Genomic DNA, 15,221 nt, shown 5'->3' with positions numbered 1-15,221 from the left:
CCTCCAGCCTGGGGCGCAGGGACCTGGGCCTCTGGGTCGGTGGCGGTGGCCTGGGCAGGGCCCGCTGGGCGGGGTCACTTGGCAGTGGGGGGGCGAGGAGGGCCCGGGACGCCAGAGAAGGGACAGACGCCAGGGACTTAGGCTTAGGCGGGAGTGTCAGCTGGGGTCCCCAAACTCGCTGGAAGTTGAATGACTCGGCAGCTTTTCTCCCAAACAGAGTCCCCCCAAGCCCCTCGACACTGCATGAGACCCGGCAGTGGAACCTCCATCCTGGTCAGCTGAGGACACGTCCCCCGCAGGCGCTGGCGACAGGGACCCCGCAAGAGGGGAGGGACGCGACGGGAGGGGACGTGGCAAGTGAGTACCAGGCTAAGGAAGAGGGACGGCGCCTGCGGAGAGGGGTTTGTGTGCCAGGAGAGAGAGGGACCTGCCGGGGCCAGCGGAAGGACCTGGCAGGCGACAGAGAAAGCGCACAAGGTGCGGGGGTGGGGGCCATAGGGAGCCAGGAATCTGCACTAGGCGCTCCCTGCGGCGCGCAAGCAGGACCGAAGTCTGGACAGTTCTGGGTAGGGGCTGGGGGCCGGGTGTCCTGAGAGCAGAAGACTCGACGGGACGACTTTCAGGCTGCGCCTGGCTGAGGAGCCGAGCTAGGCTGGAGGGAGGCGAGGGCGCCTCTGGGCTGGGGGAACCGGGATCCAGGGCCGGGCGGGAGGCCCGCCGGGGCGGAGCGGACTGCGGGAGGGGAGACGGGATGGGGGCTGGGGGAATTGCTCCGAGTGGAGAGGCGCCCAGCCAGAGGAGGCCGGGGGTGCGGGCCCTCCCCATTCTCCATCCAGGCTTTGAGCCCAGAGTGACAGTGGCGCACCGGGCCAGCAGGGTCAGCGCCAAGTGGCTGGCGGGCAGCCTTGAGGCTCCAGGGGAGCATTTTGGTGGTTCTTGGAAAGCGCCCGGCTGCTGGGTCCAGACGAGGGCAGTCCCCCTTCCCCCACTTCATGACTAAGTTCGAGCCAGCACACCGACCCTCTCCGTCCTGTGTCCTACCCTCTCCCCAAATCCATATTCCGCCTCCCACGCTCAGCGGTCCTGGGACCCTGCCGGGGCTCCTGGCTTCAAACCAGAGGCCTCGCCCAACTCCCCACTTAGCCAGGACCGCACAGTCTGCTGCGAGACCGGGTCCTGCTTTAGCCAAAACCCGTCTCTGTAGCCCACCCCTGGAGACGGGAGGTGGCTACTGCTGGGGTTTCGGTCCACTCAGTGCCCCTGGACGACACCGCAAGCCCGGGGTCCCATTCTTTCTGGCCAGGGTCCGGGGAGCACTCTGGACCCGTGAGTCCTGGGAAGGGCAGAATATGGGTCGGAAGAGGCCCTGTAAGCCTCTGGCCAAGGCGCAGAACCTAGCGCTGGGCCAACGGTGTAAGGGGTGCGGTCAGAACGGTCAGCGGTGGGGGACCCGCACGGCCCCGCCCCACACAGGCAACCAGGCACAAAGTCCAGCAATCTTTTTATAAAATACAGAGAAAGGGCTCGTGAGGGCGGCCGCGGGGCATGGCCCCGGAACGAGGCGGGGGGCGCCGGCTACACGAAGATCTGGATGCGGTCGCGGATGGGCTGGCGGCAGATCGGGCAGGCGCTGAGCGCCGCGCCACAGGGCGCGCACGCGCCGTGGCCGCACTGGAACACGAGGCGGATGTGGCTGTCGATGCAAATCGGACAGGTGATGCGCTCCTCCATCTGCCTGTAGCGGCTCTGCAGCTCCTCCACCAACTGCCGCGGTGGGCCGGGCGCGGGGGCTGCGCTGACCACCTCCGTGCCGTCTGCGGAAGAGGTCCAGGTCAGGGGCGGGGGCTCGGGGCTGAGGTCTTGCGAGAGAACCCGAACAGAGATGTGAGCCACGACAGGGGGCGGGGCCGTGGACAGCGGGCGGGGCCGCGGGCGGGCGCAGCGGCCCACACCTGGGGGCAGCGGGGCGGGGCAGGCGCCGGGCCCCACCTGGGCGCAGCTTCTTGCTGATGACCACCTGGCACCTGATGCATTTCTTCATCCTGCGCGCGCACTCTGCGGGGGGGAGGGCACGGTTGAGTGAGGGGCCGTCCAGCCCGCCGCGGCCCCCTCCCCACCCGGCACTCACCCTCGCACACTGTGCGATGCTGGCAGGGCGAGAACAGCACCAGCAGCGCCAGCTCCGAGCACACTAGGCACTCAGCGGCCTCGGGCCCCGTCGGCGCGGCCACATGCAGGTTGGTCACAGTGTTCGGAGCACTGAGCACCAGTCTTGGACCCTGGGCCGAGCCCCCGCTGCCACTGCCTCCAGCCTGCCGCTCCCTGCGTGAGGACAGGGGTCTTGAAAGGGCCCGGAGTTTCGAGCCCGCCCCCCACCCCCCTCCCCGCCGGCTCACCGGAAGCGCTGAGCACAGCCCTGCAGGGCTTTGAGCAGGCGACCCTCGGCAGCCAGGTCCAGGGGGCTCCGGCCGCGGTGGTTGGCGTAGCTCAGGTCGGCGCCCTCCAGCGCTAAGTAGTAGGCCATAGCCGCGCCTGCCGTCAGCTCTGCACTGCTCGGAAGGCCCGAGGCCTGTAGCTGGATGGCAGGACAGACGCTGGTGAGGGCGAGTGCCTGGGAACACTGGTCTGAAGGAAGCCTCGGCTGGTATCTGGCTGCAGAGGCCTGAGCACCTGCCTCCTGAGGCCCCTGGAGCCGGAGGCAAAGCGCCCCACTAGGCAGTTGGTGGCATGAAGGCCATGTTCTGACACACCACTCGGCCTATAGCAGGGCCCAGCCCCGCTAGACCCCACTCCCTCTCCCCAGATGGTCAGAATCTCAGGAACACTGGGCCAGCAGTGCTGACCAGGGTCGCAGAACAAACCACTGTGGCCCAGACTGCCTGCCCTACGAGACCTGATCCGGCCGTCCTGAGGGCAGGGAGGGCAAAGGAGCCTGTGGCCCAGTTCTGTGCCCCCCTCCCCAGCACCCAGAGTCACATTTCCTCACCCTGGACAGCAGCTGCAGGGGACCCGGGTCCCCTGCGCTCCCATCAGCTGCCAGAGGCAGCAGCTGGTGGCGCTGCAGGGCCACGTGCAGAGCTGTGTCCCCCTCCTCATCCTCGGCGTTGACGCTGCAGCCGGCATCCACCAGCAGTGGCACCAGCCCCACGTGGGCCTGCTGCACAGCCAGGTGCAGCGGGGACTGCAGCTTACGGTTGCGAGCGTTCACATCACAGTGGCCCTGGGGAGGGGTGGGCACGGGCTCAACCCAGGGAACCTGGTGGGCCCTGACACCCCAGTCCGAAGCCCAGGGGACTCTGTCCACACCTCTTGGATGAGAACCTGGGCCACCTCCCCGTGGTTGTTGAAGGCGGCCAGGTGCAGTGCCGTAAAACCATCCTCCTTCTTGGCGTCCACCAGCTGCCGTGCCCGCGCCAGAATCCTCCTGACAGCTCTGTGGGAGCAGCGAGATGCCTCTGGGGTCAGGGGCGACCCAGGGTGGCCCGGTGGCACAGCAGGAGCTGTGTGTCACCCCAAACTCACAGTGTGTGGCCTTTGAGGGACGCATGGTGCAGCAGAGTGAAGCCCTGGCTGTTGGTGGCAGTGACATCGATGCCTGGCACCTCGGTGAGGACCTCCACAATGCCGCTGGCACCAGTGCCCGCTGAGATGGCGCAGTGCAGGGGTGTATCAGCATGGGCATCCTGCCGGTGGTAGGCCAGTGATCACTTGGCAAGGAGATCTCAGCCATGACCTCCTTGACCCCAGGGCCAGAGCCAGGGGACCCAGCACTCACAGGCAGGTTGACGTCACAGCCACGCTCACACAGGACCTTCACCACTTCCAGGAAGCCCCTCTGCACGGCCACATGCAGTGCTGAGCTCCGAGTGCTGTTCAGAGCATTGGCCCCACAACCTGAGCTCAAGAGCACCCGGGCAGCCTCGGGCTGGTTCCTGGCAGGAGAGGAAGCAGGAGGGGCGATGTGCCCACCGGCTGGACCTGCAGGCCCAGCCCCCTCGCACTCTGGCCGGGCCTCACCCCAGGGCTGCGTAGTGCAGTGCCGTGTTGCCCTCATCATCCGGCAGGTCAACGCCCGCCTGAGCCTGCAGCAGCAGCCGCACCAGCTCCACCTGGCCTAGGTAGGCAGCCATCTGCAGGGCAGTCCTGCCCTGATTCTTGGTGTCCACCTGCCGGGAGAGGCAGAGGGTCAGTCCCTGGCCCTTGGCCCCCTCGCTGGGGCTGCCTGGGCCAGGAGGCAGGTCTCAGGCTCGCCTGTTCTGGGTGCCGCCGCAGCAGGTCCAGAGCCCGGGCCACATTGCCCAGAGCCACCTCCACCACCAGCTTCCCTGGGTGCTCCAGGTCACTCTTCTGGGCTCGAAGCTTGTCCAAGACAACGCTCAGGGAGCCTGGGGAGGGTGGGGTTGAGGGTCAGTGGTGGCCAGGGCAGCCCTGCCCCAATGAGCTGCTCAATGGATGCTCTCACTTTTGTTCTCCCGGGCTCGCCCAGCTACGTCCAGGTTGGCATCTTCCTCAGGCCGGTAGGCCACCAGGCAGGAGGGGCTAAAGGTCCACAGCTTCCCACTGACCAGCACACCCACGTTCCCGTCTCCAAAAACCTTCAGCACTCTCCCAATGCGGCCCAGAGCCTGAATGAGGAGAGGGTGGGGTCACAGGCGTGCCTCCCAGGGGTTAGTATGATGGGCATGGAGGTAGGGGTGGGGGACTCACAGGGGCCATGTCATCGGTCCACTCCCCATGGCCAGCCTGCAGCCGCTTCACCGTGTCAAGGTCATCGATAACCCGCACCACCTCACCCACCAAGCAGGAGTTTTGCTGAGTGACAGAGGAGCACAAGAGAAGCACGTGAGGGGCCCCAGCGGGCATGGTTGCCCGGGGTCGGAGAGCAGGAAGGCCCCCACCCTCGTTCAGCTCCCCCTCACCAGGACCCCAGCCCCTGCCTGAAAACACAACCAGAGTCTCACCCAATAAGGGTGACAGGTGACCAGGACAGCCCTGCTGGCCCAGCCTCAGAGCCACGGGGGTGATGGCCAGAGTCAGCTCAGGGGTGTTCAGGCTGGGGCAGGCCTGATCATGGGCTGATGGGAGGGTGGGCAGTATGGCCAAGACCAGCCCAGCCCAGCTTGGAGGAGGGGCGCCAAGATGACTGGGGGCAGAGCCTGAACATGGCGGGGTCAGGGGCTGCTCCTCCCGCACCCCAAACCTCCCCTGGCAACTTTCTCCACACCTGTGCCCTCACCTGCACAGACAGAACTCACTGTATAAACCACCTGTCCTGTGACCCCGCCATACCCCCTCCTTGAAGGCCCACATGTCCCAGGTGTCCCCAACTCAAGCTGAGTGCTGGCTCCGCATTCTGTCCAGGGGCCGTCACCGGATGCTCTGCCACCTGCCCTCCACCTCCTCCCTCCTGCTTCTGAGAAATACTGCTTCTCAAACAGCTCTCACCATGCCCCACCACCCTGATCCAGGATCCACCCCTGTCCTAAGGGGCCTTCCCACCCTTCAGGCGGCACCCGCAGTAGCATTCTAGGAACTCTGCCCAACCATGCCACCTGCAGCCTGCGAGGCTCCCCTGGCCCTCGGAACACACACTGGGCCCTGGTCTGCCCCCACTTCCAACAATGCCCTGGGCCTCCCCTTCCCATCTAGGTCCCTCTCCCTGGACTGAATCCCCTTCAGACCCACCAGGCCCTGACCTCGTCCTTCAGGGCCAGAGGAAGGCACTCCCAGGGCCGAGCGGGTACATGAAAGGGGGTGAAGAGTGAGCAGAAGGGGCTCAGCTAAGCCCCCCCATGCACCTTGGTGAGAGCCCCAGGGTGGAAGGTCCAGCGGGTCTTGTGGCTGAACTGCACACGCACGTCCCCACGGTCTGTGATGCGGTGCACGGTGCCCGTCTGTCCGATAAACTGTGGCGGGTCATGGAGGCGGTGGCCAGGTGGAGCAGGAGGGTGGGGGGCCAGAGGACATGGGGAGGGTGGGCACGGGAACTCACCAGGTGGGGCATCTCACCTTGGCCATCCGGGGGTTCCACCCGCCGTGGCCTTCCTGCATCTCCCTCAGCACATCCGCGTCCAGCAGACACTTGACCTTGTCCCCACGCTGGAAGGGCTGGCCATCAGCACTGACCCTGCGCTGCAGCTCTGCGGGCTTGCCTGGGGGTGGGGGGTGCAGCAGGCCTGGCTCAGGCAGTTCCTTCTGCCTACACCACTCACCTCAGTGACTCCAGAGACCACCCCCGGGCCCAGGGCAGGACGGAGGGCAAATGGGGGGGGGCGGGGCACGTGGTGGACGGCCCCCCATACCAAGCCTTGGGAGGTGGTCCCTGTAGTAGAAGCCGCCAGCTGCCTCGCCCACACACTTGAGATCCACCTTGCCCTTGTGGCCCACACGGTACACGTTGGTGGTGCCATCAGCCCACGTCACACTGGCCACGCTCCGGCCTGTCTCCACGTCCCAGCCACGGATGTCCACTACTCGGCCTGGCTTCCCTTCTCCTCCTGGGAGACAGTGGCCCCACCAACAGGGTAAACCCACGCCATGAAGATGAGCCACAGCTGGCGGAAACTGCCTCCCACAACCGCCCCCCCTTCCCACCCCCCCCCACTCACCATCCTGTGAGCCCCCCACCTTCCTGCCCTCTCACTCACCATCCTGTGAGCCCCCGACCTTCCCACCTGGCCCCCACTCACCATCCTGTGAGCCCCACTCCCAGTCGGGGCCCCGAACCACCTTCGCCCCCTGGAAGATGCCCCTTAACGGGATCCTTGGGAGGCCCTGGCGGGGACTCAGCATGACCCTACGGGAAACAGAGTGGGTCCCAGGCCATGAAGGGCAGTGGTGCCAGAGGCAGGCCCTATGCTCTGCCAGCCCTGCTCCCATTCCCGCCCCAGGGTCTCTTCCCCTGGAACAGCAGGTGCCCCAGGCCAGTGCCCTCCACACTGGACCTTGAGTGGGGCTGCTGACTGGTTCCCTCCAGGGGCCTTTCATGACACCAGGTTGGACGGGTGCTCCAGGCCCACCCTCACCGCATGGTTCCTGTGTGTGGTCACACCACATCTGCCACCTCCTGGAGAGCTAGGTATCCTGTCAGAGCTATGCCCAGAGCTCAGCACCCGGCCTGGCCTGGGGAGGGTTCAGCATGTGAGAAACAACGGGCGTGAGGAAGGCAGGCCTGGCCAGAGGTGTTGGATGGCTGCTCCCAGCTCCCTCACTAGCCAGCACATCCCTCCCCTCCACGGGTGGGGGTGTCAAGGAGCCGAAGGCGACAGTGTAGGTGGCAGGGGTGCGCCTCTGGGAGCCCATCCTCCCTAGCGTGGGCCCTCCGGACCACAGCAGATGCAAGCAGCACACCACACAGGCCACTCTCAGAGCCCCGGTCAGGCAGCACTGGGGGGCCAGGGAGAGCCTGGCGAGACGAGGGTCAGGGTGAGAGGAGGCCCCATCCACAGCACCGACCTCCGCAGACCTGCGAGGTGGACACAGTCGCCTTCTGTAGGGGGTTGGGGCTGGTGTCAATGCCCAGGCCCCTGGGGTGATCATCACCCTGGTCACTCCTCCAGGAAATGGCTCAGGACAGACTTGACCTGCAGCAGAGCAGTCAGCAGGAGGCAGCTCCAGCTCTCCCAAGGCTCGTCGTGGGTCAGAGGCATTCTCAGGAGGCCCTGGACGCTTGCAGGTGGGGTGGGACACTGGGACGGCTGGGGGGACTCACGGGCGCGAGTGGGCCGTCTCGTAGCGCTCGAAGGCGTGGGCCAGGTCGTGTTTGTTGTGCATGTAGCATTGCGTGCAGAGATCGTAGTCGAAGCAGATACGGCACTTCCAGCGCATGCCCCGCAGCCCGTGCTTCTTGCAGCAGTCGCAGATGATGTTGGGGTGGCGGACACCTGCAGGGCGCAGCGTCAGGAGTGCCGCAGGCCCCGCCCCAGCCCAGCTCCGCCCCAGCCCCGCCCCCAGGCCCGCACCGATTTGGGCGTTGTCATAGAGCAGCAGGTCGTGTGCGCCCTGGTAGCCCGCGCGGTAGTTGGTGCGAGTGCCGTGGTCCCACTGCACGACCACCGTGCGGTCGGGGGTCGAAGGGCTGCCGTGGCGGCCGAGCTCCACCACTGTGCCCACGCCGCCCTCGCCGCCGTCCTGCTGGCCCCACTTCCAGTCCACGCCACGCACCACGCGCATGCCCACCTGCACGCCCGCTTGGGGGTCTGGGTCCATGGTGGAGGCCTGCGGGGAGAGGGGACCATTGGGCCACATGGAGAAAGCCACACGAGGTCACACCAGAGGACTGCCAGGGAGAGAGGGAAACCAGTGTGGGGGAGGGGCACGCAGAAATGCCCTGGGGCTGGAGGGCAATGGGACACCTCTCTGGAAAGGGACCCTCCCCCAGCTGCCCCCCTCCAGCAGCTGTGGGGAGCTGGAGCAGTAGTGTGGGGGCAGTCCTGGTGATGGGACTCCAGCTCCCCAGGGACCAGGGAATAAGATCTGGTCAGAAGGTCTACACAGCAGCAGATCAGGTTCTGGGTGCCTGGCATGGGGGTGGGGGGCAGGGGGGTGCCCACTAGGACTGCAGATATCAACATGCAAGGTAAGACAAAACTTTCTGAAGAAACACTGGCTGGCACTTAAGACTAGAGAGGCACAAAGACCATGTACCCAGAGTGAGGAAAGAGCCTGCTGACCTCATGCACAAAGCAGACTATCTGACAGAAAACAGGAAAACCCTGGGACAGGTACCTCCAGCACCTAGCACGCTGTGGGGCTGATGCTACCCACAGCCGGTGAGCGGTGCTGCACCGTCACTCGGCCTCACTGCCGGGCCTTCCTCTGAGAGGTGTGGCCTGGCCACCCCAGGCAGGCCCTGACGGAGCTGGCACAATTCACAGCAGTGCCCGCGTGAACCAGGTCCTGAGAAGATTTACTTTCAAAGGAGCACGACCCACCACACTACACAGCAGAGCTCACAAACGGACGCTGAAGGAGAGGAGCCATGCACCTGACCCCACCGATAGGAAGCTCACAGGCGGAACAAGCAAAGCCAGGGCGCCAGAGGCAGGGAGACCGTGGCCAAGCCAGTCACAGGGGCTTGGAACCGGGGACATGCTATTTCCTCATCTGGGTGCCAGTTACATGTGTGTTCACTTTGCAAAGCTGGATCACTCATGACCTGTGCCTCCTGGCATTATGTGATTCTTCAATAAAATTGGTTTAACATCAATGGATTTGAACAACCCCTGAGTTGAAAGCAACAGGACCTGAAGTGGGAGGGGACCTGGGGCCCCCCAAGACAGTAATGAAGAGGGAGGGGTTTTGGGGCCCCAGGACAGTAAGGGAGCAGTCACCCCTCCATCTCTGGAGACTGCCTCCCCAGCATGAGGGCCCCAAGGCCAGGAAAGATGCAGGCCTAGATCCCTGAACGAAGCTCACTGCACTTCCAGTGGCCCCTGGAAGGCCAGAGGAGGCCTGGAAACCTTCTGGGGTATAGCTACTCCCTCTAGTGCCCAGTGGCCCAGAGCAGCCATAGCCTGCCAGGCCAGCCCAAGGCTTGACCAGCAACAGGGAAGGAAACCCACATGTCACCCCTGCACCTGGACCACCCCCCCCAACCCCAGCCCAACAATCAGCATCCCAAGCCTGAGCCCACAGGTCACCTAACGGCCACCCTCTGTCCAGTCTCACCTGTAGGCCAGCGCCCGGCACAGGGTATGCAGGGGAGGGGCACTGCCTACAGGGAGAGGCTCCTGGGTCACACCCAGCCTAGAGTCCAAGTGAATGACCCTCAGATTCTCAGTGGTATGAACTGCTCAGCCAGCTCAGCCTTCTTCGAGTCCTCCCCAACCCCCACAGGTGCCTGTGCCCACTCCCTCCTCACCCTGCCCAGGACCGCCAGGGCTTCCAGATACTGGTAGACCATCTGAAATGACAAGTCTTTCGAACTCGAAGCCCAGTCTCAGCAAATCACCCTGCTACTCCTTTACCTGGACGGCTGCCCCACAGGGGCTGTACGGCCTCCTGCTCCCGCTGCCCTCCAGCCACCCTCCCCCCATGACCTCTGGACCCACTGAAGATGGGGCACCAGGGCTTTTCTGTCCTGCTAGCCACAGCGAGAAGCCCACATGAGAATGCCTGTGGCTCTTTGGTGCCAGTAAGCCCCAGACAAGGGCAGGGCCTGTGGGCTGCCGCCTCATCTGTCAGCAGGTGCCACTCATGTGCAAGTGGGCAGGGCAGCCCAGCCTGAGCCAGTGGTTCAGTGGCAGAGAGGAGGTGCTGCCCTTCAGGGCACAGGCCCTCCTCCCACTGGGAGCCTCCAGGATTGCCATGGCTCCTGGGCAGTGCTGAGCTGCCCCCTACTCTTCCCAGGCACTCCTGCTGAGCTAGTCAGCCAGGCAACCACATACCCAAACAAGTGTGGGCAGATAGGCAGCGAGAGTGCCTGCTCGCAGGGGACATGCCACCTGCAAGGCCCAGAAACTGGCCCTGGATTGAGATAAAGGGGCAGGAAAGGACGCTCTCCCAAGAGTCAGCACCACAGTTATTCTGTAGCCTGTGAGCCCAGCCTCTCAGCCCACCTGGCCGGCCACCGCACCCACCCTTTCTGTAGGCCTACAGATCCACTGGCCATGGGCTGCAGACTGTCTCCAACAAGACTCAGGGTGATTGGACACCTTAAGCAGGAGAGCAGGTGTGGCCAGTGCCTGGCTCTGCCCTCAGGGGGATGGACAGAGAATGGTCAGGAGTGGAAGGTGCCCAGCAAGGTCTGTGGGAAAAGAGGACCAAGTCTCAGCCCGCAGTGGCTCCACTAGGTCACCAGCAAAGTCCAGCCTGTCACAAGAAGTGCCTCTGACAAGCACCTGTCGTGTTCACATCCCTATTTATAGCACAGCCAGACAGTTCTCCAGTGCTGGCCAGCAACCTGCCACGCTCCCTAAGTATGTGGCCCTGGGAGCCCACTAGCCCATGGGGGACAGAGCTGAAGGGACACGCTGAGCCTCAGGCTTCCTCCCACTCAGACCAGTGCCCCTGAAGGACAGTGGACAGAGAAGAGCAGTCCTCCCCTCCACACTCCACCCTGGGTGCCCAGGTGGGTCCTGTGCCGCAGCACCTCCATCCAGCCTGGCATCACTGCAGCTGGGTCTGAGCAGGGACCCCAACAATGCCCCCTGCTTGCCCTCCTGGCTCCCAGACCTCGGACACAGCATTGTAGGACCCCCGTGAAGCAGCCCAGAGGCTTTCCAGGTCTCTCTGCTACTCTGCCACCTGCCTCCCTGCCTGGTCTTTGTCATTGTTGTCACCAGGACCCAGGAGATGGCCATTCGTGCTCCATGTGACCCCCAGGTCCCCAGCCCTCCCACTATCAGGGCTCACTATCTCACCTCAGAAGGTCTCCAAGGGTATGAAGGGAGGGGATGGCAAGTGGGGAATGGACCAGGGTCAGGGGAAGGGAGAGGATAGGGAGGAAGGGAACTCTTGTTTCACTGAGAAATTCACCCAGAGAGCTCTTCCTTTTTCTCCTTTTGGCAGAAACACTGTCCTCTGACATCTTCCTCAGAGCGTACAACCCAGGCATCTGGCGGCATCAGAACCCCCAAAGGCTGTCGCTGCAAAGGTTTATGACAACCCTGAGGGTTTCCCAAGTGGCGCGATGGTAAAGAATCCTCCTGCCAATGCAGGAGACACAGGAGATGGAGGTTCCATCCCTCAGTGGAGAAGATCCCCTGGAGTAGGAAATGGCAACCCACTCCAGTATTTTTGCCTGGAAAACTTCATGGACAGAGGTGCCTGATGACCAGCAGTTCATGGGGTCGCCAAGAGTCGGACACGGCCAAGCGCGAACAAACACAGAGGCACTCAGGGCATGAGCAGCTGGCACTTACCTCAGCGTATACACCAGCCTCTTGTCAGCATCCCAAATGCTTAGCTGCTGTTTCTCGGGTCACAAGTTTGCTCAGCCACCAAGATTTCCTGTTGGAGATTGGAATCCATGGCTGACACAGAGCACAGCAAACCAAACAGGTAGAAAGTCAGCAGGTCTGGGGAAAAATGGGTTTTAAAAGGCAGTCTTAAACTTTTAGCATTTACCATCTCAACCAAATGGGTGGACACCTGGGTCTGCTCTATTGGTTTACTAGTTTCTCTTTGGAAGGCAGAAGTATTTCTAAAGCACACGTTTAGACAGTATAGAAATAAAAGTATTTGCACTATTTTGATTATTTTATGAAAAAAAACTTTAAAAAGCTGCAAAGAGTAAATCCCATTTAGCTAGGAAGTTGGCAAACTGTCTTTATTGAGAAGAATCAACTTGGGTGCCGACTGCTGGCCACCAGAGGCTGCCACTCCTTTCTGGGCACCTCTGGCTGGTCTAATGACGGTGTTTAAATCCGCACCACATGTGGCACAGTCAACTGGCAAGACTTGGCGAATCATAGGCTCCGGTCATGTGGCAGCTCTTGCTGAGGCCGAGGTGGACATCCTGAGTGGCCAGGGAGTCTGGCCTGTCAGTCACCTGCTGGAAGAAGGCCTAAAGGAAGTAGAAGGAGGCCATCACCCTAATCCTGGTGACCCAAACAGAAGCCCTCAGGCAAGGGCAGTCACCACCCAACCACTGCACAGGGCCAGTCTTGGGCGGGAGCATGACATTCAGATACTTGTTGCACCTGGAGCAACAGGCCAGAGGGAAAGGCGAGAGGAGGGGACCCGCCAGGAACGACCTGGTGTGCCAGTGCTCCCACTGTAATGCTCCCGCAACCCCTGCCCCGCTGATGCCCACCAGGAGCCTGTCTGGCACCTTTACTTATTTTCTCTATTGGTTCTGAGCTCAAAAGGAGAGAGGCAGGATTATTCACACCCCAACACCCTAGACATATTAAAAAACAAGCAAAACCTTTTTGACGTGGCATCAGACAAAATCTGAGCCCCTCAAGAGCTCTCTTATCTAGCTGCCCAGTCGTCCCCCGCCCGCCTACAGACAGGTGGGCTGCAGCCCTGAAGCCTGGAGACTTGGGGGCTGGCCGTTAACCTTCGGCTCAAGCCCTGAGCCATCCGACCCTGCGGCGGCGGGGGGGGCGGGGGGGGGGCGGGGGGGGCGGGGGGGTGGGAATGCCAAGACGCACAATCAGCGCCTCGCTGGTTTGTCTACACGCCCATGCACGGCCCACGCTAACGACACCAGAGCTGCCCCAAGGGCCTGCCTCCTACCCTGCAGGGCTCCGAGGGTCTAGGGCCGCCGGGGTAGGGACCGGAGGGGTGGCGGACCCGGCTCAGCCGACGTCAGCGCCCAGCGCTGCGCCTTGGACTCCAGCAGCTGGCCTGCGGGGGGGGCGGGGCTGGACAGGCTGAGCCGGGCGCCCACACTGAAAGTGACCCCTTCCTCACTCGCTCGGGTCCGTCCCGCCCCTGTCATTCGTCACCTTCCTCGGGAAACCGCCCCGGGCCTAGTGGCCCTGTCGACCCTTCCACTTGCCCGGAAGTTTGCGTCCGGGCCGCTCTGCGCCTAGGCTCCAGGGGCCTGAGAAGCGCCGAGTCTGTCAGTCGGTCGGCTGCGGCCTCAGTGTGTGGGGCGGCCAGCCCGCGAGCTAGACTGCTCTGAGCCAGCCAACCTGCCAGGTGCTCAGCTGTGCCGCGCAGCGCCGGAGTCCACTGGCTGAGGCCGCCCAAAGCCCCCGGCGCCAGGGGCTCAGGGGCCAACGCGAGGCCTGCCGGGACCCGTAGTCCGCAGCCCCCTGGGACGAAGGCCGGGGGGGCGGGCCCGAACCACAACTCCCAGGAGGACCAGCAGAGCCGTGACGTAGGGGGAGTGAGGGCTGAGCTACGGCCCTAGTCCCGCCCCGACAGGGAGGGGAGCCGACAGCCTTGCTTCCGGGAAAATAGTTCGAGTCCGCTCTCGCGTCTGACGACGTGTGCACACGTCTTGAGACGAATACAGACTGAAACCTACGGCAATTCTCGCGCCTCTCAACGCGTGGGGCCGCGGCCAGGGAGGCGTAGGGACACTGGCATCCAAGCCGCCAGGCTTCCGAAGACTGCGCACGCGTAGGCCGGGAACGAGGGTACCAGACGACCACGCCCCTGCAGTGGGGGGGCGGGGCCAGAGGCGGAAGTGCGTCACCCTCGCCCGGCCCTACGTGGCGCTGCTGGTTTCGGAGCCGCGTTGGGTTGCTGTGGAGACGGTTTGCTGAGCCTTCTGGGTGTAGAGATGAGGCGTTTTCACAAACAACTTTTTTTACTTGATATATTTTAAAATCAGAGTTACGCCAGTGCATGGTGTGTGTGTGTGTGTGTCTGTGTGTTTGGTTTTAATTCTCGCAGAAATGAAGACAGTGAAAAACAGCTGTCACATGCCAGTTTCCCCCAGAGGCAAATACTTCCAACCCTTGTAATAGCTTTTCTTCTGACAGAAACCTTTATGTTTCTCAGCCAGAGAAGACTGGTTTTTGATGTATTAAATTTAGACACTTTTGGGACTTCCCTGATGGTCCACAGCTAAAACAACGCCCAGTTGTGGATGTGACTAGTGGTGGAAGTAAAGCCTGATGCTGTAAAGAACAATATTGCATAGGAACCTGGAATGTTAACCCATGAATCAAGGTAAATTGGAAGTGATCAAACAGGAGATGGCAAGAGTGTACATCAACATTTTGGGAATCAGTGACCTAAAAATGGACTAGAATGGGCAAGTTTAATTCAGATGACCATTATAACTACTACTGTGGGCAAGAATCCCTTAGAAGAAATGGAGTAGACCTCCTAGTCAACAAAAGGGTCTGAAATTCAGTACTTGGGTACCATCTCAAAAATGACAGAATGCTCTCTGTTCATTTCCAAACCATTCAATATCACAGTAATCCAAGTCTATGCCCCAACCACTAATGCTGAAGAAGCTGAACAGTTCTATAATGACCTACAAGACCTTGTAGCTGCTGCTGCTAAGTCTCTTCAGTCGTGTCCAACTCTGTGCGACCCCATAGATGGCAGCACACCAGGCTCCCCCATCCTTGGGATTCTCCAGGCAAGAACACTGGAGTGGGTTGCCATTTCCTTCTCCAGTGCATAAAAGTGATAAGTGAAAGTGAAGTCGCTCAGTCGTGTCTGACTCTTAGCGACCCCATGGACTGCAGCCTACCAGGCTTCTCTGTCCATGGAATTTTCCAGACGAGAGTACTGGAGTGGGTTGCCACTGCCTTCTCCACAAGACCCTGTAGAACTAACACCAAAAAAAAAAAAAAGATGTAATT

The 15,221-nt window shown here is 62.2% G+C and overlaps 1 protein-coding gene across 13 annotated transcripts; it reads right to left on the bottom strand.

The window, feature by feature from the left end:
* Positions 1-1,488: 1,488 nt before the first annotated feature.
* On the bottom strand, positions 1,489-14,082 carry MIB2 (MIB E3 ubiquitin protein ligase 2). Of its 13 annotated transcripts, XM_086344078.1 has the most exons (20): positions 13,451-13,657; positions 11,865-12,020; positions 7,962-8,278; positions 7,712-7,883; positions 6,690-6,796; positions 6,303-6,497; positions 6,010-6,152; positions 5,799-5,894; positions 4,708-4,812; positions 4,463-4,625; positions 4,252-4,385; positions 4,018-4,166; positions 3,776-3,932; positions 3,523-3,683; positions 3,307-3,433; positions 2,987-3,220; positions 2,397-2,575; positions 2,129-2,322; positions 1,990-2,055; positions 1,489-1,814 (listed from the first exon to the last, which is right to left on the bottom strand). In XM_086344078.1, the coding sequence occupies exons 3-20, from the start codon at positions 8,245-8,247 to the stop codon at positions 1,576-1,578; spliced, it is 2,907 nt and encodes a 968-aa protein (XP_086200204.1). In that variant the 5' UTR covers positions 8,248-8,278; positions 11,865-12,020; positions 13,451-13,657; the 3' UTR covers positions 1,489-1,575. The 13 variants fall into 13 exon arrangements, with proteins under 13 accessions (XP_086200204.1, XP_086200194.1, XP_086200200.1 ...); XM_086344068.1 differs by lacking the exons at positions 1,489-1,814; positions 1,990-2,055; positions 2,129-2,322; ... (4 more) ...; positions 3,776-3,932; positions 13,451-13,657 and adding an exon at positions 13,925-14,082 and having other exon boundaries at positions 4,066-4,385; positions 5,799-5,906; positions 7,962-8,217; XM_086344074.1 differs by lacking the exons at positions 1,489-1,814; positions 1,990-2,055; positions 2,129-2,322; ... (4 more) ...; positions 3,776-3,932; positions 13,451-13,657 and adding an exon at positions 13,925-14,082 and having other exon boundaries at positions 4,066-4,385; positions 7,962-8,217.
* Between the last annotated feature and the right edge of the window lie 1,139 nt (positions 14,083-15,221).

Source organism: Bos grunniens, chromosome 16, assembly GCF_055505025.1.
Source record: "Bos grunniens cultivar Pamir isolate PY7600 chromosome 16, Bosgru_T2T1.0, whole genome shotgun sequence".
NCBI lineage: Eukaryota > Metazoa > Chordata > Mammalia > Artiodactyla > Bovidae > Bos > Bos grunniens.
Note: the sequence above shows the minus strand (reverse complement) of the source record. Positions and strands in the feature narration are given on the sequence as shown.

What these genes read in the sequence shown, in the direction of transcription:
- MIB2 (XM_086344078.1), bottom strand. Translation starts at nt 8,247, where the DNA reads ATGTGGCCCAATGGTCCCCTCTCCCCGCAGGCCTCCACCATGGACCCA. An exon ending in GGCTGTGCTCAGCGCTTCCG is followed by an intron (nt 2,323 to 2,396) that starts GTGAGCCGGCGG and finishes GTCCTCACGCAG; the next exon opens with GGAGCGGCAGGCTGGAGGCA. An exon ending in GCATCGCACAGTGTGCGAGG is followed by an intron (nt 2,056 to 2,128) that starts GTGAGTGCCGGG and finishes TCCCCCCCGCAG; the next exon opens with AGTGCGCGCGCAGGATGAAG.